This window comes from Astatotilapia calliptera, chromosome 10 (genome assembly GCF_964374335.1).
Source record: "Astatotilapia calliptera chromosome 10, fAstCal68.1, whole genome shotgun sequence".
Taxonomy (NCBI): domain Eukaryota; kingdom Metazoa; phylum Chordata; class Actinopteri; order Cichliformes; family Cichlidae; genus Astatotilapia; species Astatotilapia calliptera.
In genome coordinates, this window is record NC_137431.1 from 29,563,569 (window position 1) to 29,588,944 (window position 25,376).

A 25,376-nucleotide genomic window follows, 5' to 3' on the forward strand; every position below is an offset into this window, starting at 1 on the left:
TCGAGCAGCGTTAGCAGTGGCGGTGCAGCCTGTACTCTGCGTGGCCCAATAAGAAAGGCTGTGTTTTGCCTTGTCATTGTAAAAGTGGAAGCACTTTGAGGCGAGGAAGATTCTCCTGGCTTCCGCCTCTTTTATCAGAGATGAGTGCTGATAAACAGCGGTTCTCCGTGTCACCCGATGTGTCCTGACAAGACGGCCCATGGCAGAAGCATCACGTCTGCAGTCATATGATCTGAACGTGTGCACGATCCATGGCGAGAGGTCCTGACATTTCCCATCAAAGCGTCGGGAAAAGACGAGCTGACACTGACAGCGACAACGACACGTGGGACAAGAAGCGGAGCACGACCGCAGAGCTGGCAGGAAGCAGAGGCTGAGGTCAGGAAGTTTTCTGTGTTCCTTACAAGGAGCAAGTAGCCATCTAGCTGCTGGGGATGAAGCCACTGCTTCTGAATGTGGGTCACTCTCCCTGGATTCCACTGTGCTTTCTCTCCTCGAGCCTTTATTTGGAGCCAGGGCATTTGAATACTGCATGTTATACCCAGGGCTCCGGAGTACAGCAAGGTTTCCAAGAGCCTTGTACTGTGCACATAGATGAGGATGTGTGCACTGCAATGCGTATTTGTTTATTGGGCAAGAAATGTCAGTGAGTCACCAAAATAAAAATTGGCATCTCCACATTGACTGCATTTATATGCATGCAGTGACCTCGCCGCTGTCGTATAGAATTTTAATTCAGGTTACGCAACATACGCGAATCTCTTTGCATCCTGCAACTAAGTGTCCATATGAATAAACAAATGAATAAAATATCTCTGGCTGTCCACCAGCTGCAGCTCTTGGCAAAGCAAAATGGAAATAATTATCATTTCATTAGCTATAGTTGAAATAAATTATAATACCTACCAATGTTCACAGATGGCAAACCTAACGGATACGGGGACAAAAGCCCATGATAACACACAAGCTTTTCCCAGTGTTTTCAATGATCTGTCAGAGGAATCTGCAGTTGGCTCATTGAAATTACTCATTGTGTCATTTTTAACGGAACTTTTGTGGTTTAATTGAACGTGTTCACTGCCGAGAAAAAGACTGGCTCTTTAACTACGAAATGGTCCACTGTATTCAAGGCTATTCACCAACTTTATCTGTCTACTGTGTGGTGGAGACAAAGCTTTTATGCTAAGAGCTACTCTCTGTGGTGTGTGCAAAGTGTAAAAAGAGCCGTTTTGTCAGCCAGAAATGCAAAACAATGAACGGACAGGGGTTATGTCCGTAAGCTGCAGCTTCTTTGTGGGCCAGTTACTACAAATGACACCTTTCACATTATATGCAGTCGATTCCACCATTGGACAAGTGGAAAAACTCAAGTGAACCACTGTTGTGCTCGAAACTGTTTACCACCAAAAAAAATCCACAGTAGGAAACGTCACTGTTAAATTACAGTAAAGTACTGGCATCTCGCTACAGGACTCTCAACCACGGCTCCATTTCTAGCTAAACCTTGTCACTGTTCAAACTCTAAACACAACGTAACATCACAGCATATTTACAGTTCAATGAGTCGGGTTTGTACGGTTTCCTGTTGGTTGTTTTTCTCGTGTATTTTTAAAGGCATTTGGGCTTTGTAATATTTTACTAGTGATGCTGCTAAAAACATTACTTTAGTACTGTATATGATGAAGATCCTTTCCAAAACAATGCGATGGAAAAGTCACTATCTGTGAAACGCTGTCGTGTATAACCGAAATGATGCCACTATCAATTTACGGGCGAAAAGAGAAGATACGATTTTTAAACGACACTTGAAATGAAAAGCAAACAAATCTAGAAAAGCCGTGTCAGCCCACACCGGGGCATGCTAGACAACATTACGGCTACACATACTATTATTGCATTGCCATGGTAACTAAATTTGACACACCACTACTCCCTATCCTGCTGCATGACAAACACTCACGCCGACACACACATTGCACGTTTCTGACAGCACCGCTGCGGCCGCGGGAAAACAAGGGAAGATTCCACAAGTGGCCCATCTCTCCGCCGTCTCTCTGCCCGGCATGCCATCGTTTGCAATAACAAGTCAAAGACTTTCAAAGCTGGACAAGTGAAGAGGAGAATAATTGGAAGGAGCGATGGAGTGGCTAAGGGAGAGTCAGGAGAGGAGGCCTCCTGATTCATCTTTAAAGACACTCCTTATTGCATCTTTAATAATTTTCCTCGATGCGCTGGGAAGACTCGACAGTTCACTTCCACAACTCTTGAATTTACATCCTATTGAGGCAAGTCGCTCACGAGGCTCACGCTGGGCTTTCTTCTCCAGGCCTCATCGCCTTCTTAACTCTTCTGTTTTATCACTCCTCATTTCCATCCCTGCAAGGCTCAGAGAGTCAGGCTGCCGAAGACTTGCAGATGTATATGGATGCTAACACGCTCAGCTAAATGTTTTAAGAGACAAGGGGATATGACAAAGCTTCGGCTCATATTACAAAGTCTTACTGTAACTTTGTTACACCACATCTTGAGTGAAAGTGTCCCACAGTTAGTCAGTTCTCTGAAACTGTTAATGAAACGGTTTCGTAATCCAGTAGAAGTTAGCATCATACATTTTAAAGAGAGGGGAACTTAAAGAAAGTAAGTGTTGCTCTTATGGTGTGAAGAGAAATGCTTGGAATTCCTGGGGGGGAGGTGGGACTCGAGTAAATAGCTCATTTTTGTCTGGCTACAAGAAGAGCTGTTAGCATATGTTCAGATAAAGAAACCAACATCAGCTCCAAAGCCTTAAATCACAATTTGAGAATTAAACTATTCTGTTCATTTTATAAAAATATGCCAGCATCACTGGGTTCATCAGATGTCTCCCTGCAGGTTTCAAAAATCACATCAGCTGGTAGAAAGAAATTGGACAATGTGTGTGGGCCGTGGTATTTTTGCTACTGCTACCGCCATTTATACATGTGTGCTCCACAACTACAGCTATTCTAACTTTTATCCCTGTAGTGAAATGATTTTATAATTGCTTTTTGCATGTTTCCCCAAATAAAGGTCACTAAAATGATATTAAGTAGATCATTAACTGAATTTATTTAGGTAAAAATACAGATATCATAAACATACCCTAATCAGACATTTTATACAGGTGGAATTTCTGTTCCTGTCCTTTTAAAGGATTTTAAAGGATTACTGTTGCCAGTATAACAGTACTGCTTTTCACTATAGAAATGTCATCAACTGACACTGAGTCAAAAAAGACATTTTACTGTGGGAACAATCATAATTATACAAGTAATTGCGTTACTGAGGCTTAATTAATCATAGCTCATTAAAAGCAGATAGCTACCATAACGTGTTTAATATAGGTTTCACTAATCTTTAGCGTTTCGTTAACGTTCCTGTGTTCATTTCTGGTGTTCTTCGTACATACAAGTGCAAAAAAAATCCAACTTTGTCAAATGCATATAATAATATATCCTCTAATCCTGGGTACTCTGCTGATAACTGAGCAGAACTAAGAGCTACAGAGACCAGAGTCCTGCTAAGCCTCACACTCTCTCTCCACTTTTCCTGCAGGCAAATGGTGAAATTTAGAAACTTTAAGAGAGTTGAGAGTGGAAAAGCTCAAATACAGGAAGGCAGTGAGGGACACTTGTGTCATGAACTATTTAGTCCCATCACACATGCTCATCACTAACCACGGAGTTATATGAGTGGTGTATTTTTGTAACAGTAATTGTCTGAATGGCAATGTAGGACACTCAGAAGATGTGAACGGGGTCACTTGTAATGAAGCAAAAAGTTACAAATCTACACGCCCAAATATTTTTCCTTATGTTGCCTCCAACCACTTACATGTTAATAAAATGAAGGCATTAAGAATCCATTTGCAATAATAAAACGATATTATTTGCATTAACATACACGCTGACACAAAAACGTGGTTAAACATCCATTTATATATTAGTCAGTGTTTTATTCCCAGCAGTGAGCCGGACGTGTAGAATGAGTACAGTATGTGAGCATTAAATGCCATAGCAGAAGCCAAATCTGTATGTGTTCCACAGCTACAACTATTACCTGGCCTTTAAACACAAACTGCTCGGAGCAGCAGTTCACTGCAAATTATTCATAAAAAAAGAAAAAAAGAAGAACTCTTTGGCTGGAGGCCACCATTTCTGAAGGTGAATCTTACAGTGCTGCTTAACCCTCTCATCTTCCCTTTATCTTACCTGACTTTAATTAGTGCTGGCACATCATTTGGCTAAGTGAAGAAGAAATGAATGAGAAGGATGAAATGCGTGTTTACATCCTCTTTTGTCTCTTTAGACTTGAAATGAACATAAATGGTCATGTAACTTGTGCTTGAAGCCTGAAACAGAATATTGTGAGGATTGGAATGAGATGACTTTGGTTGCACTTCTGCGTACACGGTGATCTTATGCTGTCATTGAATGCAATTGATTCCGAGATTCGTCTAATAATGCTGCTTTGAATTAAGCTGGTTATTAAGACTGTAATGAATGAATCCATCGCTGTGGTAATTGTGTTCTATTGGACATGTAAATCCTACGTTTCCTTTAAGCCTATCCACTGGTGCTCAGCATTCACACTGTAGCTTTGTTTACAGACAGTCATGCTGCCCTAAACCTAAACCTTGGACAAATTGCATATGATTCGGTGCGAGTGTTATTATAAAGAGACATATAATACGTCAATTTATGACAGGGAGGAAATTGTTGGCTGAGATATACCGGGAAGCAAGAAAATAAACTATTCATCAATAAATCTTATATGCATGACTGCATGGAGGCTGATTGAGCCTCTGCTGTGAATATAGATGTGTCAACATCACAATAAATGTGACATTCGGCATGGAAACAAGGAGTCTGAAAGCATCGGAGCACCTGAACAGATTTTAAAGGACACTTACTTGAGGGTGAACTGCTCAATAGTAGAGTTGGGCATCAGGTACAGGAAGATTTTGAGAATCTCTCCAGGCTTCAGGGGCTTCTCCGGCAGCCTGAGGAACATGTTCTTGTCTAGCTGCTTGTCCACCAGCAGCTGCTCTTCACTGGCCTGGTACAGGCTGATGCTTCCGATGCGCAGCAGGGGGTGCTGTGACAGAGGTTCTCCCCTGGAAGAACCACCACCGTGACCTGAACCCTTACTGCACTCCCCTTCCAGGTTAGGCTCGTGTAGTGTGTAGTATAGCTCAGCCTGGAGGGTCTCACTTAACCCATCCAAAAGCCCGTCACTCGAGCCTTTCCTTCGGCCCAGAGGGGCTACATTGGTGTTAAACCACGACGGAGGAAGCTCCAGTTGGGCCAAGCACTGCGCCAGGTTACCTTTCATGCGGCAGGAGGTTTTAATTTCACGGACATCCCGGAAGGCATGCAAACGGACGCAGGGTAGCTTGTCCTGAGCCTTGAAGTCGTCCCAGTCACGACCGGCGATATAGAAAAACACCTGGACTGTGGGGTTGTTGGAGAAGACCCGCGGCTGGACAATGAAGGCCCGAACCTTCCAGTTGACTGTCAGTTGGCCGGGAATATCCAGAGGACTAGCTGGCTGAAGCAACTCCTTGGACAGGGCCTGGTCCTGGGCAAAAGGCCCGAAGCTTATGTTGATGGCGGGGAGGTCTTTTGTCTGGAAAACCACAAAACTCTCAGAGCGCTGCAATGGGTTTCCACTGCTGGGACTACTGCCGCTCTTGGTGCTGCCGCCAAATGTTTGTCCTGTGATCTGAGCCTCCCTCAAAAAGAAGGCCAGTTGTGCATTGGACATTTTGAAGTTGGCAGGAAGGTACACACTGGGTGGTGAAGGACTGGCTGTCATTGCTGACGAACTCAGGGCATCAGAGCTGGTTGGAGAGATTTTACCTGCAAGAGCTGCAAGAAAGAAAGGAGAAAGGAAAGATTTAACTTTTAAATGCAGCTTCCATTTTTATAATAATAATAATAATAATAATGCACATTATTTATAAAACACCTTCGAAATCACAGTGTACAAAGTGCTTTCACAAGCAAGCAAAAAGGAGAATATTTAAAAGTTACTTTCAAACAAAGTGAAACAGGTAAAACTCATGAACTATAAGTGAAAGAAAACACCAGAAAAAGGGAAGATATGGTGAGTGTGTGTGTGTGTGTGTGTGTGTGTGTGTGTGTGTGTGTGTGTGTGTGTGTGTGTGTGTGTGTGTCAATGAATATATGGTATAATTAGGAAGAGACACAAATGTGGTCTACTGAGTCAGCTGAGGGGGCAAAAGGGGAGGAGGTCAAAACACACTAATCAGATGATAACTGGTTGCTGTCAAGCATCCGGAGCAAAGGTTATACACTGAAACATGTCGACATTAAGAAGCTGCACCCCGTGTGATCTTTGTCTCGGGCAAAACATGTTGCACCAGTGTTTGGATTCAATTAATCTGAAGCGACACCTGTGAACAAGCCAAACTCAAAACTCTTCAAGTCCCTGGAAATGAGCGAATACCTGACAAAACACCCAAGACGCCACCGCAAAATTAATCTAGGTCGAAATCACAAATAACAAAGAGAGTAAATGGGACATACTTATCAAAATCACCCAGAGCTGAGCACAGAAACATAGCTGCCTGTTACCATGGTCCAAATCAGAGATTAAAAGTCCCATATTCCAAATGGTTATATCATTGAGATTTCATCCTTTAAATGTGGGGAAAAAAGGCAGAATCAAGAGGATATTTTGGGAACTCCCCAACAGAAAAGTCTCTTCAAACAATTGTGTTGCTTGGAAGTAGTCCACAGAAGTTTCTTTTCTTTTTTGGTAGCTCCTTAGAAAGTCTTTTTCATGTGTGTTGCAAAAGAAGCCTGAATTCAAGAATAAAAAAATAAAATAAAAACAGCAATCTGCTCCTGCAGTTCTTCACTTGGTCATGTTCTGGCTACAAAGGTTCCACCGAGCTTCTTGAACTTGTGCTTGTCTAATTCCCTGTGGCTTAGGTCTTGGTTTAAGAGTGGTTCAGCCCCACACAGCAGCTCTTAGCTCTTTCAATCTCAGACTGTGCATGGCTCCGGGACACACTCTGATAGATAGGCAGAGCCTCCTCCCGGTTGGTGGGCTGTACGGAACAAAGCCTCTGACGCCGCCCCATCTCGCCACACCTAGTCTCTAGTCTATAATCACCATTTTAGCTCCGGGTCATAGCTAAGACACACAGCCCCTCAGAGGACTCGACTTACACCACACACACACACAGAGGTGAAAGAAAAAACTCTTCAGCTCGATTCATGCTCTCTCTCTGGACTTGTTCAGGCAGACTCTTATGTGAGTGCATGCAAGTGTGTCTATAAGGACTGTGTGTGTGTGTGTGTGTGTGTGTGGTGGGGGATGGATGTATTGCTTGAATGCCTCTAGGCAGAGAGAGAGTGAGAGAGTAAGAAGGAGAACGGGAAAGGGAGGGATTGGGTAAAGGTTATTGATGAATTAGCCTAGCTCTGCTTCCCTTCTCCTCCTCCTTCTCCTCCCCCTCTTCCTCCCCCTCTTTTCGTCTGCTTTAGCCCCATGAGAAATCCATGAAAATGAAGGGGTACCGGCAAGAGGGGGAGGGGTATCTGGGCTGGCTCGCTGCTTCACTCACATGTGCCTGGAATTCCCATAATAAAAGAGAGAAGGATCCACGGATGTGTGTGTGTGTGTGTGTGGGCTCCATAAACTGAATGGCAAACAGTGGGGCAACAAAAGATGAAGCCACAGCCGGAGAAACATCCCGTACTTACAAATGAGCATAGAGAGGGCTGGAGGAAGTATAATGATGAGAGAAGCTACTTAGGGACTAAATCTAGTCTCTACCTCACAGGAATGCGTGTCTCACTTTTTGAGCCGCTCTTCTCTTGATCAACATTTAAAGAGACAAATGCGCACAGCAATCCGCAGACTTTCTTAAGGGCTTCTCTGCTAGAGTCCCATCTGTCCGTTGTCCTGGGTCCAAACACAGAGATCTGCCAACATTTTTGTATATTTCCAGGTCACCTTATAAACTAAAATTGTCAGCTTCTACTACTGATCCTGGCCTCAGGAAAAGAATATAAAATGCGCCTCACGTATGGGGATCCACACCTAGTCTGCCTGCCAACCTTAATATCAAAGTGTATGTTTTTACCTCTCCACCGTTTAAAGCTCTATATGATTTTATTGCTGTATTTAAAAAGTAAGTAGATATTGGAACAGCATTACCCACCAGTTTGCTCCATCTATCCCACTATGTCTTGAGGCAGCATGAGCCTAGAGCTCCGAGAATCCGTGAATCCCCAGACCTGCTGGGACTTTTAATACATAACGTTCTCCACTGGATCTTAAACTACTGCTGAAGTGGCCTTGAGCAAGGCACTTAAAGAAATATGTCTCCATGTGCTCCACAAGCACCCGCTGCTGGCTAAACAGCCCAAAACAAACTGGTTTCCAGCTTGCTTTTCATTTTAATGTTTAGCTTTTAAAGTCGGTCGCTTCCGACTTGGTGCTGCTGACTGCTTCTCTCTCCAGCATCTGTTCGTTTAAATGGGGAGAGGCTGCAGGGCCTCTCCCCATTTAAATCCCCATTTACGGTAAAACTGTGACTCCAACAGCTTGCTTACATTGTGAGTGTGAGTAAGCCAATAACAACAGGGTTTGCATCCTCACAGATCGACCTGTTGGTTCAAGTCAGAAAGAGTAGGGATATTGAATCTTGTGCTTTGGCTGTTAGATGCAAGTCTTTAGTTCAGAGGTGTTTCTGATATTACCTCTAACATTTTAAAATGAGCAAAAATTGATGGTTTTATCAAATTTGGGGGATTTCCCCAACCAATTTTCTTTCAAAATTTTAATAACAACTTTCTTTGGACCACCATCTCTGTTCAGGGAAAGTCCCATTTTCACTTCATCTGCTGGGAAAAGCATTTCAAACCTGCTTTAAAACTGCGTTTTATAGAGTAATGCACCCACATACCATCAGAGATGCATAGCCGAACGGTCCCTCTCCTCTTTGGTCTGGGGGATGCAGCACCCATGTTTTCCAAAAAGAAACGCGAGTTTTGACTGAGTGGATCATGGTCACAGGTCTTATGTTTTTGCATGCAGAGCTTTAACCTGCATTTGTGGATGGCACAGTGATCTGTGATTTCTGGAAGTGTTCCTGAGCCCATGCACTGGTTTCCATCACAGACATGCATCATGCCTGTTTTTAATGCAGTGCTGCCTGCAGGGCCTGAAGATCACGGGCACCTTATATTGATTTTTGGGCTTGTCCCTTGCGCACAGAGATTTCTACAGATTCCCTCAATCTTCTGATGATATTGCGTACTGTACATGATGAGATATTAAAAACTTTGAGGAACAATACTCTAACTCTTTCAAATTTGTAGTTTGCAGATTGGTGAAGATCTGCACATTGACAAACTCTGCCTTTGTTAGATGCTTTTGTTTTTAAACCCAATCATGTTACTGGCCTGTTTTTGCATGTAATTAATATAATTATAAGCAAAATGTTCCTGCAGCTGTTTCTTTTTAGCACCGCTTTCTTTTCCAGTTTTTCCATCTTACCTTCTTTGAGATGTGCTGCTGACATTAAATTAAAAATTATTTTTCTCTTAAAATTGTAACATTTTTTAACTGTTGTATGGTATGGTTTTCCAAAGGCACAATGGTTTGTAGCCTCTGGCAAGCACCGTGAACCCTCCCTGACATGTTGATCATATTAGACCTGAAGGTCACCTGAATACTCCCCAGAAGCCTTATAATCTCCTTTAAATGCAATGAAACTGCACAATTGCAACACAAGGACCAAATGCCATTAAGCAAAACAAATCCTTGGCCCTTGCTCTCAACTCTGAAACCTTATGGTTTCAGTTAAGAAGGTGATTACAGCCTATGATGCATCAGGGTGTGCTTGTCTCATTTCAGCCTAACAACATCACAGGGCAGGTGGGTTTTTGAAGGGAAGCACGGACACAGATGGGCTTCCGATGTGAAACCCTATCGCTTTCCTCTATCACTTGATGTCCTATCAGACCCCGGGCCAAATTGAATTGAATTCTCTTCCTGTTGTTCTCCCATTAAGTGAAACATCTGTTCAATGTGTGTGTGAGTATCTGGGGAATGAGTGGGTTTGTAGTAAAGGGTAATTTTTTTTTGTTTTTATCTGTCAGAATATTTTGTCTTATGTCAATTAATAAAAAACAGCAGGCCATTTCAGGGCAGGGCGAGACGGACTGTTTTACTTTGTCATATCACTAACAATTTGCGCCGACACATGATTGAGGGGAAAAATAGGCAATGATTCTAGTGACAATACTGCTGATTCATCCTGCTGGATGGGTTGATCAAAAATAAACTTTTTGGTGTTTAAGATTAACTTTGAAAAATCCCCAAATGTTTAGTATTTCCCCCAGAAGCTAACGCAGGAAAGCAATTTTGTCACTAATCTCACAAGACGAAAGAGCTTTAGCCTTTTAGCTACTAAAGCTAAATTCACTGGGTTGAACAGAGCCTTAGGCATAGCTCGTGGTGGTGAAAAAATCTGTGAGGCAAAATATCTTGAATACAAAAAAAAGCAGTGCATACTGTATATTCCTCAGCGTATGTTGTTATTGCACAAACAAAACCTTTTCAGCCTAATCCACTCAAACACAACTGCCTCCTCCACTTCAGCCAGGTGTGCTGCATACTGTAGGTATGCAGAATATGAAAGTGTGTTTCGTGCCAGTGTTTCATTTCCTGAAGAGCTGACTAAAGCGAGAAAAAAAAGCCCCATTCTGTAGATAAATAAAACACTTAACTGTGTTTCCCGCTGCCCATACAAAAGCTGTCAAACATAAAAGCAGTCAGCCAAGTCAAGGGGAAATACACAGAGACGACGTTATGAGGAGGGCAGACATTTGATCTTGAGAGAGAGAAGTGCATAAATGTCTCTTCAAGTAAAAGGTCGGGAGAAAATGTTGAGAAGGATTAGAGAGAGATGGAGCATCCTTACAGCATTACTAATGTTCCAGCTCCAAGGGTTTCCCTATCGATCTTCATTTTAACCCTCGTTCCCTCCCTTCTTTTACTCAGCTGTGAGCCTTACTGTACTGCTGTTATTTGGATTGGTGAAATAATACCTTTCAACTCACTCAGCTGTAAGACTTGAGCAATGCTCCACAGTCTGCATCACATTTCAGTTTGCAGTTGCTCTTAAAAACTCAATTTCTGCTAAAATTTCCACGCAAACGTCCCGTAATGTAAAATGGTTCGCGTTACCATTCATTGAGCAATGAATGCAACCTAAAGTGCAGATGAAAAGATGTGCTAGCCGGGGGATTGAAGGCTGTATTAGCACTTGAAACACTCGTGGTGTTAGTCCTATTTTTGCCCCTCTCTGAGGAATGTCTATTTCCATCTCAGTCAGATTCAGATAACCTTTACCAAAGGATTGCAGCCAGATTATATCGAACACACTCGAAGTGTGTGTGGCTTCATATTTCACCAGATTTCATCTATATGCATACGGAAATCACATTCATGCTTCAATCTCGCTGGGGAAGGTTTGCTCTGTCTGAGCGTTTGCATGAAGTCAGATCGCTCTGGTGATTTAGAGTAAAGCCGAGTAAATCAGTCATTCCACGGGCTGTTTGTCATATATTTCACTGTGTTACATGTTCCCCGAGGCGTGCACACATGCCTACCATATTTCCATCAGATTAAAACTACTCTAAGATGCGAATGGCCGTGTCAGTAATCACATCATGTGCCGCCGACACTGAAATGAAACAGAAGCATGGTTATGAAGGTCAGTTATGGCCCACGCTGCAGCGCGCATGCTATTTGGCTCCACGGGGGTTAAAACATCAAATGTCCACCAGTAGCACAGTAAAAAATGAAAATGTACCGTAGAGGAGCCGTTTGGTTGAACGGTTTTATTTGAGCTTTTTCTCATTTATCACAGTTATGGGTGAGGACGTTGTGCGTTATGGGCAGAGATTTGAAAAGATAAATAGGCTACAATGCTGCCAACTCCACAGAAAACACAAACAACAATCCCAACAAAAATCTATCGACTGCCAGGAAATGGATTGAAATCTACATCTCTTCGAAATCAATCTTCAAACAGCCAGGAAGTAGCTTTCAAAACGCTCTTTTATCCATTTCAAACCTTCAGACCTTTCGCTACTGCAGATGTCACGATGAATGCAGTGAATAATATTAAGAGTAATAATATAAGTACATTTACAGGTACTTTAATTACTGCTCTTGGCAAACAGGTTTTTAATTTCAATATGATGCCCTTATACCCTTTTTTTAAAGTCAACCTCCTCATGCTGGTCCTCTATGTTCTGCATTCAGATTAAATGCCAGGCTGCTGACATCACACTACATGTGGACTTGCTCTCACGCTTGATTGGCTAACCCAGAGGAATGTTCTCTTCTTAGTCTATACTAGTTCTCCTTGAGACCAAACACCAGCAAGTTCTTTTAACATCACAAACTTTCATTATGCTTCTTACAGTCACCTCCCAAGGTGCAGCCTTCTCTCTGATCTTTATTTGTCTCAGATAATCATCTTTTAAGACAGCAGTAAGATCCAATGAAAATTTGACTGGCTTATAAATGAGCCTGCTCAACATCAGGGATTTGTCTTACTGATCAAATTCAAGTCTCAGCTCTGTCAACTCTGCGTATTTTACCTTCTGCTTTTCCAGTGTGTCTACAGATATACTCAAACCAGGATGGAACAATTTGTCTTCGACTAATTTATTCCTTTGCTCCCCGGTTTCTCCCGAGGTGGGTAAATCATCTGCTTCTGAATGTGAATACGATCGGAGAGATTGCGATCAACTTCAGATGGTAGAGGACAAGCTACAGTACACAGCCTGCCACGTCAACAACCCGCTACAGTACAGCCTGCCACGTCAACAACCCGTGCGGGCTTTTAGGTTGAGTCCAGCATCAAAGCTGCATACAAGAAGAGCTGCATTTCCTAAAAAAGCTGAAATCACCAGTTGTGGCAAGCACAGTCTGCCTGTCTGCACTCTGCTGGGGGTGCAGCATCAGAGGTGGTGACACCAACAGACTGAAAACACCGATCGGCAAGGCCGGCTCTGTGACTGCCTGTTAAAATTTGAAGCTGTGGTGCAGAGGAGGTGGCTGAACAAACTGTTATCCAACACAGATCATCCTGAGCACCCTCTGCATCACTTCCTGGACGGGCAGCTTAGCACTTTCTCTAACAGACAGATGCAGGATACCGGAAATCTTTCAGACCTTATGCAATAACTCTTTATAAAGCAACACATCTGTCTGTCTATCAGAGTAACATCTGTTAACAGTTTATAACAACTCTGCAAACTCGCAACATTTAACACACACAACACTTTATCACACTGGAGTGTTTACTGCACCTCACACTATTATACCAAGCCACTTTACTCTGACGTTATCGGCTTTGCACATCAACTGATGAAAAGTCTAATTAGCAGTTTTGAGTTTTTAACTTTGGCTGTGGGATCTAGTTTTATCACTAGTTCAATCCTTTCCTTTAGATAAGTAATAAAGCACAAGCTTCAATGTGATGAAACTAAAGGGACAGTAAAGATGGAATATTTGATCTGTTAGTGTCTCAGTAATCTTGGCTGATAAGAGCAGTGTGTTTCCAAATGAAATGCAAAGTGCAGATTTAATGAGGCCTAATTTGCAGATTAAAAACGAAGAACATGTAACTACTGTGACACCATCAGTTGAAAATAGAGCATTTCATCATGGATCTTTTATACGCACCCATAAAATTATCCATAATTTATATTACGAGTCACCCTCACGGTCCAGGAGGCTGTTTGGATAAAGTAACAACTAAGCTGAGATACGATGTGGTGCTGCTAAGAATCATTTAGTCGTGTCGCTCTCCCTGCTGAGCAGAGCAGATACAACTGTTTGACATCAAATATTTACTAACCAGTTAGTCAAATGCTGAGGTTTAATTGCAGAGTAACAGATGATACATTTTGTCTTAAAAAAATAAAATACCATAACCCACATGGTTTTGTTACTTGCTGCTTGTTTTGATGACGAGTACTAGCGTATGTTGTGCCAGAGTAAAAGCAATATCTATCAGTGATGATGTGAGGCTTTGCAGAATTTTTAGTGCACATAATATTCCATGTGCAAACTAACAAAGAAAAGAAGTCTTTTAAAGACACAAATACGTTAATGTGTTAAGCAAAGGCATGTTAACAGAATGTAGCTCATGTTAAAGTGGATGTGGATGATGCAGAAAGCTATGGGTACGTTCCCTCAGCTAACTCCAAGAACTTACTAGAATAAAGTTAGCAAGAAATAAAAAGTACACTTCATTTGGTCATTCTTTAAAAAAACAAACAAACCCCAAAACAAACAAAAAAAGTAAGAAATTAAATTTAGAAAAAAAAGGTTAAAGAATAAAGAATGAATTCAATGTGCAGAATCCAAATTACTGACTGAAACGGTGTAGGCTAAAGCTTACCTTTATTACACTGACACTTTATATATATTTAGGCATTGGCATTTATATATTCCAAATGCCAACCAAGCTACGGTAACACTTTGCTGAAGACGTTTCACTGAAACAAACGAGAGACATTATTGAAAATAATCATTAAACTAGGACAAAAGCAAATGCTTCAAAAACAATGGTAATCATTCCCTCTTTTGATATTTGTTTAACACCTGATTTCTGAACATTTTAAAATGCACACAGTCAATGACACAATGTTAAGTCCTCATCACAGTCACGCCACAACTTAACCCCCCGACACACACATTTTGTTTTTGTACATTTTTGTTCCTTCACACAAACCTCTGAGTTCAACGTTTGTCTCTAATTTCAAACAACCTCTGAACCCCTTATAATTGTACCATATAAACTGGATTAATGTTTGCTTTGTATGCGTTTCCCATTATCTCCATGTATGGAAGCTCACGTATATCATGTACGGCGTGTATGGAACTATAAGGGGACAATTTAGTAACTAGTAACCCTATTTAGTAACTTTTAATTTAAAATGTCTTCAATTTTATATAATATTGCAGTGGTTTATATGAGAACTTCAAACATGATTTACAGTCAATTATCACTCTCTCAGTGTAATCCATGATCATTTTGATTTTATTTTTTATTTGCAAGTTACTGAATATTATGAATTGCAATATCAATAACATGAGCTATTGCAGCGACCTGCACTGTTGGATTACAGTAGAATGTAAATAACTCAGAGATGTATGAATGCTTGCAACATTAGTGGCTTGTTAACACAAAGCTAGCATAAGCTCTCCAACAGAATCCATGACACAGGGAGCTCTGAGAAAGTTAAATCTAATGCTTTTAGCTAGCCACGGGCATTTTGTTATCCTTTCACACCCTCCTCTGTAGCACCTTAAAAACACACTGTGTAGCTACATTTTGGTCCACCTGACTCGACGTGCTCTAAAGTCCATTTCTGTTGTTCTGGACTGCAGCTGATTTATGTTCATTTCAGTGCTGTATGACAATCTGTTAGGACACATTTGTTACAATATCCATGACGTTGACTATAATTCAGTGCCGTATTAGGGTTCCCCCGATACCTGTTAATTGTTGGAGGGTTTTCAGTCAAAGGATAATTGAAAAATTCAAACCAATGTAACATGATACAGCTCAACATACAGTAGCTCACATGGTAATGACTTTGCAACTAAATTCAATACAGTGACTAATCTGTTCAGGGACCTGGCTGACTGTGGATGGAAAACCAGTAATGAGATAATGGATGAGAGGTTAGACACTTCTTTTTTTCCAATTCATTATTATTTTGGAAGGAGGGGTCATGATTTTTGGGGGGGGGGGTTTCCATTGAAATTTTTTTTAAACCATAGTTTGAAGCAGTTTTTCACGCTGAGCAGTTAGAATGCCAAACCACGGTGTGACAGCTTGTCGTGACACTCACAACGGCACCGCAATAAAAGTTCACAAGAGTTTGGTACTCATGCCAGAAATCTCGAAATGCCTCAAAGATGATCTCTGCTGTGCCTTCTTGAAGAATTTGAGAGTTTTAAACAAAGAAATCTAACACTGTCCACAATTTTCAACAGAAGATGCACTGATGGAATAAGGAATTTCTGTTGTTAAGGTCCTCTCATCACAGCAAAAAACCCCACCGTGAGTATTATTTTATTCCTATTCCTCACGGTCTGGTTTCTGTCTATCAGGAAGTCAGATTCCTAGTTAAAAAGACCTCTGAGTTTCAGCATCAGTTTGGATGGTGCAATGACAGGTAACAAAGAAGCATGCAAAGCAAGAGAGATATTATTATCTGCACATCAACTGGCCAGCAAGCTTCCATCGTGAAACGGACGCAAGTTACAGCTATAAGAAACAAATACAGGGCTAGGCAACCAAAATAGAGTGAATAATACACAAAAATCTGAAACTCTATTCAGTTTATCACAGTTTTTGTGTAACCAAGTAAAAATTCAGTCATGCAAGAACTTCAGAAATGCACAGATTCCAAACATTATATAGCTTGAGTTCTTGTTTGATCTCTTCTTGCTTTGCTTTCTTGTCTGCTTCATGTTTCTCCTCAGTACTGGTGGTGGTCTCTGTTCTAGGCGTGCTTATCTTGACACTCACACTGTTTTCTGAATACATTAGGGAAGCCAAACAGTGTAAAAAGGAAGCTTTTAAATTCAAATTCAGCCGGCGTGGGACTCGGCAGCAACCTCGGCAAGTATGGCGAAGCGCAACATCTGTGTGAAAAGTTGAGAGGAAAACAGAGGCTGAGGGCAAAGCGGTGCCCTCCAACCAGATTCACGCACTAGAGCTGACCCATGAAGCTGCAGATGTTTATTATGTGCGGAAAGTGTGAACCTTGTTTCACTGCAGCTTCCAACATGGCCCCAGCCTTCTGTTTCCCCGCCGCCAAATGGGGCCTCGTAGGCACAACCACTGCATGCATTAGTAGTGTATTGATGAAAGGATGCAAATGCCTCATGGCATGTGCCTCAATACGATCCAAGGCTGACGCAATCTATATGGCTCTAGACAACAGGGTTTCCCATGGGGGATACTCTGTGTGAGGTAAGCTGAGACTCATAATATTATACAGCAGCTGTTACAAATGGATTTCCTCCACAAAAGGAATTGTACAAATGGATTTACTCTGTTATTTGATGCATTCCATTCAACATTTTCCTGCTAGTTTTATCTCAAATCAGTTACTGTGAAGATACAGATCACAATGTGCTTTTGTTGCTATGATAGTCTGCATTCCTCTATATCCCATATATCAACACATCTAGAGGTTTAGCATCTATGCAAGTTAACTATTTATAGTTCAATTAATGTATATTTTTTTCAATGTTTTTACTATTTTGTTGCTTTTTACTCTCCTGCAGAATCCTGTCCTGCAGATGCAACAGCCTAATTTCCCCATGGTGGTCAATAAACCTCCATCTTTTTTTCTCTTTATGGAGTATTATAGACATTTTAATCTAAAACGATGACATATTTTTAAATGAGCAGGCCCAGCTTCTGAAATAAGCTACATATCTATGAACATAAAAGAATGGGAAAAGGTCCTAAATGATTTGAATGAAAGAAAATATATCAAGTTGCAGCCATAAAAAAGAGAGCGTGACCTGCATTTTACTGAGTATACCTCCATCTTATGGCATCACTTTGACCGATATGTCAATGGCTAAGCCCCGAGGAGTGACACTACTACGCTGAGGCATGCAATTCGCCGAGACAAGACTCCCCTCATATTATTTGGCATATCAATCCCAGAGCAAAGTTCGCTTTCTGTTGACGGATGCTTCTTCAAAAAGTCTCAGCTCTGTATCTCCGATTTCATCCTACTCCCTGGCAAAGCCTTTCAGACTTTCAGTGTAATCACAGTGAGTCTAATTAATGTTACATTATGCTGATTTGGAGGCTATACATTGGCGGTCTTTCAATGTATTTTACCAGATTCAGCAGCACAGCTCTAATTGCAGCCCTTTGGGGATAATAAAGCTTGGCTGCACATTTTAACAGGATCCACCACTAGAAGAAAGATACTTTTAACTACCATATTTGTTTTCACCCTTCTGGTGTTAGCCACGTATATGTCATGGAAAGACTAAATGCAAGCAACATTTATTTTAAAGAAGAAATTAAAAAAAAGAAAAAAAGACTGGCCATGAAAAGCACACTCGGCGTTTCTGCTGTCGCCATCTTGGTAGGAAGGAAGGAAGGGTGGGTCTGACTGTTAAACTGCATGCTCATTGGCTGAAAGTCTTTGCGACCACAGCTATCATCATCTGATGGCCTTCAGATAGAATGCAGGCTTAAGGCACTTCAAATTGGCTTAGTTTCTCCCATGTTTTATGCTATCTATCTATCTAGTCACATGCAAACAAAGGTTTACACTCGACTCTGTGTGGTCTTGTTAAAAATTAAGTACACCCCATGATTCAGTTGCTTAAACAACACCTTGAGCAGCAATAACATGAAGTGATTGTTTTCAAGAAGTATAAGTTCACTATATGACTGTGGAGGAATTATCCCACTCTTCTTTGCTGGTTGCTTTGCAGGCATTCCATTATGCACAGCTCTTGCAAGGTCCCACCGCAGCATTTCAGTCAGGTTGGGGGTTGCAGCTTGACCGGGCCACTGCACCATCTTCTTTTTTTTCAGCCATTCTGTTGTAGATATTCTGCTGTGCTTGTGATCATTGTTCTGTTGCATGACCCAGTTTCAGCCAAGCGTTAGCACGCGGAGAGAGCTCTTCAATTTTGACTAAGTGACTGCAAAACAAGCACAAATAATCACCCCTACATCACTGTGCTTCACAGTTGGTATGAGCCGTTTCACAGGTTCTGCTTGCTCTTCTCTAAATGTGGCCAAACATCTAGGCTTTGGTCTCTCTGGTGGAAGACCAAAGGAAATGATTCCAGAAGTCTTGTGGATTCTTTAGATGCAGCTTTGCAAACCTAAGTTGTGCTGTCATGTTCTTAGAGAGCACAGAGCTCTGTCTGGAAACTCTTCCAGACCACCCACACTTGTTTAGTGTTTTTCTAAGTGTATTCTGATGAACCTTAACATGCTAAATGAGGCCCGTAGAGTTTGAGGCACTTGGGTTTTTTGCAGTTTTTCTGAGCATTTCATGGTCTGAATTCACTGGGTTCTCCTGGAAAGATTGTGGCATTGTGTCAACACACACCTGAATACTCCAGAACAGAAAACGGTAAAAAAAAACAAAAAACCCTCTGCTTTCATAGAGGTGCTGACACTTTGAAAGCATTTCAGTAGCCGTATTACTGTAGACCAGGGGTGGGTATCTCCAGGCCTCGAGGGCCGGTGTCCTGCAGGTTTTAGCTGTGTCCTTGATCCAACACAGCTGATTTAAATGGCTAAATTACCTCCTCAGCATGTCCTGAAGTTCTCCAGAGACCTGAGAATGAACTAATTATGCGATTCAGGTGTGTTGACCCAGGGTGAGATCTAAAACTAACACAACACAGTGGTTAGAAAACTTTAAGGATTAATACAGACGGTTTTAACAGGAGTCGTTGGCTTTGTTCTAACAAAACATACAATATAAATCGGTCATTATCCTTAATTTATTTCAGATAATAATCTAATAAAACTACTGTTCTGAAACCTGAGAAGAATGCAGACCAGAACAACCAGAAACCTAAAGAATAGTTAATCATCATGAAAATACACGTCTTATCTTGGTTGTCAGTTTTATCTGTTATACTTCCATCTCAGTTGGCATTCACAAAGTGACAGCTGAGACGCAACGTCTGATGGGACTAAAAAAAATCATACGCTGTCAGATAAACTGGAAACAAGTCAACAGTTTAGCCAGAATATATCAACCGCAGTCTGAGCCGCGTGTTAGCATTCGTCAGCACAAATATGGCAAAGATATAAGATCAAAGAATTGCTCTGAAAGTGTGATGGATGTTTTTGCAGATTAAGTAATATTTTTAAAGTTTGTCTTTTTGTTTGTTTTTCAATACGTTCAATAAACCTAATACCTTATGCCTAACCTGAGGTTTTCTTTATGTTTGACTACTTGTGTTTCTTTCCCATCTGTCGGTGTCATTTTATGTAACCATATTTGCTCGATTTTAAGACTTGGAATGCAAACTTTAATAACCCTGAAGTATCTTTGATTATTATTTAAGGGTCACCGCTAAAGCTGTGAGACGTACATTTAAACGTCTCATAGCAAATATATGAAAAAAGCACCTCGCTTATAATTGGAACATTCGCCTGCTCCTTGCACTGCCGGTGATCTGATGGAATTATTTTTCAGGTAGTTAAACTAATTTTCTGTGAAGGACAGCTCAGTGGCTTGCTCCTCTGCCACACACAGCTACACCCCTACAAAGAGGTCCCTCTCCAATCACAAAAGAGCGCTTAATTATCAGGGGGGAAAAATAAGTGCTGACCACGTTGGCGAGATGACCTTTGCTTTTGGAAAGATCCACTGACAGATGCGTTTCATTCCCTTCACTTTGTTCTTGTTTCTTGGATGATTAAGAGCAGCTTTGAATTTGAATAATTTAGCGCTCATGGATATCAAATGAAAAGTAAAAAATAAATAAATTAGGAAAACGATAACCTTGTCAAACGTTGACCAGACATGCCTGCTGGATTCTGGAGGATCCATTTGGTAAATTGATTTCAGACCTAATTTGTTTGACATTCGTGCCTTTGTGGATTAATTAGGTTGCAATGATGAGGTCACACAACTGTTGCATTCAATTTTTAGTAAAAATGAACTTTAATTTATGGGCGATCAGCTAAACCTTCCAAAGCTTTGTCTGATTATCTCGTCATCCTTTTTTTTCCTCCAATGACAAAATGAAAATGAGACCTCGTTTTGGCTCCTCGGGAAAAGCTGCGATGAGGAAATGAGACTGGTTTGCAGACATGCATGTTATTTGCCAACGGGCTGTAAGGCAACATCGGGGTGGATATTTCCTCCCCTGCTTTTGATTTCCCTGCCTCTGATCATTAAATTTCATTGCCGGTGGGGATACTCTTCATCCCTTCGCTGGTATGCATTTCATTTAGTCATGGTATTAACATTTGTGAAACCTTTGTTTGTTCAAGAAAGCTATTAGCGAGCCGGAATAGTTTAAACCACATCCTGCTTTACACCTGAGAGGCAGCAAGTGTGACTGCAATCATTTTGGCTTCTTGCTTGAGGCCCCTCCAAAGTGCTTGCTTTGAAAGGAAGATGGAGAAGGAGAGTCCTTGGGATCTTCCATCTGGGTTTTACCTCTAACTCTTACCTGAAGGTATGTATTGCTCGTGCTTCCACTGGTTTTGAAAGCCGTATTTCATTTCCTTGTTGGCAAAATATTTTTGTTTGGAAGCCCTTGCGGCTTCTCTTCCCACTCTTTTAAGCTCTGCTCACACAGATGCACTCTGCATTTGAGCTCAAGGCCATTTCAGGTTCATTGTGAGAGAAACATTCAAATGACCTCTTTAACAGGGGAACTTAGGTTATAGAAATAGTAACTGTCGAATACACCGATTTAAAATCTTTTTTTTTCTTGCTTCACTTGAACTTTAGAGTCCATTTTTGTATTTTGTGCTGCATTTATGTAAATACTTGTTGTTGAATGGCAGCAAGAAGGAGACGAGTTGCCACGACTAGCAGACGAAACCTGCAAGTTTGTTAGTTATGCTTTTCAAATGAATGCAATTATCCTCAGTGTGTATAAACCATGTGACTGGGTGATTGGCCTAAGCAGAAATGCACAAGCTGCCATTAGTGCCAGTGGGAGAGGCCTCCTTTCAGCTCGTCACACACGGACCTCTTGGCATTACATAAAGACACTGGACAAACAAACCAGTCTCATCCTAAACCAAGCAGTGATGGAGGTGAAAATCAAAGTGGGTAAGTTCAAACAAAGAGAAATAAAGTAAGTGGGACACAAACCTATAACTTAATCAGGTCCCAATCAGGCCAAAATAGCAAAGAGAAATTAAAAGTGCATGCCATGAAAGAGTTCGGGTCTTAGGAGGATATTTCCTTTATTTTTTGTAATTTACTGGTTAAAAATAAATTGTGCAATTTATTTATGTTTTTGAGCGGGGAATAAAAATCCCACTGATGATGTGGAGGTGTCAAAATCTCACAGAAACTCATTAATTATGATATACCAGGTATTAAGGGGTTAAATGACAGAGTCTACAACATGCCAGATGTGACTGCCACATTCTCTTATCCATTATCTGCTATCATACTTGGGAAAAGACAGACAGTAAACACGGAGACAGTAGAAATGAGCGGAGACGTGGGTACAGCTGACTTAATACCTAAAGGCCACAATTTTAAGATTAGTATAAGATGCAATCAAGATGACATATGGTCAGATAGCAATTCTCCTATTTTAGCAGACCTTTTTGATACAGCCGCAAATGTCCGTTTCCATTCATGCCCACATATTTGTTCAAAGGGTACAAAGACACCTCAGTAGAGTCTCTAGTGTAAAATATATTCGCATGACATCAAATATCCTTTATTTTCAGGTCAAGAGGCTCTAACTAAATCAACACTGCTATTTCCCCCTCACAGGATACACACATGACATCTTGGTTTCACAGCTCATTCACTGCTTGCAATGCATTTCAAATAAAACAACAACAGCAGCAGCAGCCTTTGGTCTATTGTTGAAGAAGGTCTATTGTATGGCAGGCCTTCATAGTGTCATGGCCACCCCCAAAGCCTTCTGAATGGAGAGGCTCGGTGCTCGAGGGAAGGAGAAAAGGATATCTTTGTTTCAGATTTCCTTCATATCACTGTCACACAAGCACGCAGCTTTTACTTATGTTACTATGGTGATGGGTTACACAACTCTCTCCCAAATCACCATAACAACAAACTAGAAAAAGGGATGTTGAGAAGAAACACTTGCTGCACTTGGACAAGCAGTGGCCTAGGGTGCAAGAGCTTCATAGCGGCAAAGTAGTGCAGTCTCTTCTCTGTGGTGGTAGATTAAAGAATTTGTAACACAAATGTTTAGTCATTAAGAGAAGAGACTGGAGGCTAAGAAGACCAACACAAATCACATCTGCTACTTTGATAAAACACTGGCAAAGAGCAAGAAAGTAAAGCATCTTTGAAGAATTCTAAACAATTAAATAGCAATTGCAAGAACTGTAATGATGACACGCCTTAAGGACTATCTAAAACTAAATATTTGCAAGTTAAAATGTTGTAGCAACTCCACTTACTGAAAATACTATAATATGATGTAAGTACTATGAATACAATAGAGACTGCACCAGCAGTCGTCTATACACAGACGGTTCTGATACCAAGAGTCAGTATCTGAGTTAGATCAGTAACTGTTTGGCCATTATCATCCATTTGCACTGTGAGCAGCCATACAAGCTAGGGCTGTGCGATATGACCAAAATCTCATATCCCGATATAAAACATCTATCGTCCGATAACGATATAAATCACAAAAATGTAACATTTTCTTTAAATTCTGTGAATCTCGGGTAGCTGAAGTGTTTCCAGCTGGGCGTCGTGTATCTGGAGTCGAGTGTTTTACCGATGCATGAAACGACACATTTTTAGACATAGGTTGTAACAGCCGCCGTTTTCTTTGCGACGTGCTGCAGGGAAAAGCCTGTTCTAACATTTGAGTCTAAGGTTTATTTTTTAGCACCTGACGACTCTTTTTTGCTTCTCATCGGTAAACACTCTGCATACTCTTTTATTTTGAAAAGTCTCAAGAGGATCTTGAGCTTTATTGTGAAAGGTTTATGTGAAAAATAAACAAGCGGACACGTGATGGTTTTACCATCGTTGTTGCTAACAACAACGCATAAAAACAGGCGCTTGTCTGTCAGTAGTGTGGTTATATTAAATATAAGAGAAATAGAGAACTTTAAGAAATTAATATAGCCACTACAGTGACCATCAAAACGATGAAAACAGTTACTTTGCAACACCACGAAACAAACGATAGCGTAAAATGAAACGATAGATGTTTTTATATCGTCATCCGATATATATCGTTATATCGAACAGCCCTAATACAAGCCTCCACCATAATACTGGTTCTACCATGGCTGATGGTGAAGGGACAGATGATGATATATTCTTTCGATAATCTGTCCCCAGATCGTTTTTTCTTCAGAAACGGTGAAATTTTTCAGATATTCCCTGCATAATCAGATCCTCCTGCTCTTCAGTGTAACCAGCAGTTTTGATCGTGTTGTAAACTCTTTGCATTCAGTGTACATTCATGAAGACACCTCTTGATTTTACACTTTCACAGTGACAAGCCTACAAGCCTTGCTGCTCATTTCTGCTTTTGTTACTGACTGAAAGTCAAGCTTTGGCTGCTTTGATGGGTCAGCATACATTTAACTTTAATATCATTCTTGTTAGGAGTTCTTCACTTGGAAGCTGCGTGTTAGCATCATGAATTGTGCATAAAAAAAGGTCAGGGTGTTGTGTTTGCAAGTGCTCCGACAGCTTTAATGTTTGAAAGGATAGTTGTTTCTGGTCTGGAGATGGTTTGCACTTTATCTTCAGAATTACTTTTCAAAAAGATGCTTTTTCCCCCTTCATGTGAAATTAAGTCAGCTGATAGTTGTACAAGTTCTCAGGTAAAGAGCACATTTAATGATTGTTTTTTCCATCTGCCCATTGTAGAGAGAACTAAACACCTTATGCAGTGCCACAATGGTTAAAGGTAAAAGATTTGTTTCAATGGAATGATTGTGTATTCTTAAACATCACTTTCATAAAACCAAATCAAACCAAAATGATCTGCATGATTAGATAATAAAACAAGCTGTCACAAAAACCAACGTATGTTCAAGAGTATCTACAGAAAAACACTTCTGCTTCACTTCACAAGTTTGTTGAAACTAAAGTGTAACAGATTAATAAAACACTGACAAGTCGCAAATTAGTTGAACATAACAGTTGTGTTCACTTACAGGAGACCCAACATGCTTATTCACAATAAGCCCTTTCCTTTTACGTTGTATCAGTTATTTTGTTTCATGTACACGTTCGTGGGATAGAAACGTTCCATTCATCCGGTGCACTGGATCCGTACGAGACACATGAAATCTGGAGTTTTTCATTACATTTATTTTTACATTTTGTCTAAATGGAGCTGAAAACTGCAATTTCTCATTTCTTTTTAAAAGCTTAAAAAGGGCATTCAGTGAAGACAAAGCCGATTTATTATGTGCATAAAATCACACACACTCTCCAAATCTGTAAACACTTTTGAATTCATCTGTTGTGACACTCTGAATGAGTCTAGCAGAGATATCATCTGGATGCCATTTATTCCTCGTAGTGTTAAATACACAGTACCTCAGCGAAAATGATGAAAAA

General features: G+C 40.9%; 1 protein-coding gene across 2 annotated transcripts in view; it reads right to left on the reverse strand.

Moving 5' to 3' along the window:
- tmem132e (transmembrane protein 132E) overlaps nucleotides 1-25,376 on the reverse strand; it is a 426,314-nt gene that overhangs the window by 131,323 nt on the left and 269,615 nt on the right. Inside the window, exons 1-2 of one of the 2 annotated variants that reach the window (XM_026182492.2) lie at nucleotides 6,570-7,308; nucleotides 4,931-5,888 (exon numbers count right to left, since the gene is read on the reverse strand). In XM_026182492.2, coding sequence (XP_026038277.1) covers nucleotides 4,931-5,888; nucleotides 6,570-6,648 — 1,037 coding nt within the window. In that variant the 5' untranslated portion in view covers nucleotides 6,649-7,308. Of the gene's footprint in view, nucleotides 1-4,930; nucleotides 5,889-6,569; nucleotides 7,309-25,376 lie in introns of those variants that run through there. The other variant, XM_080307607.1, reaches the window with a different exon arrangement.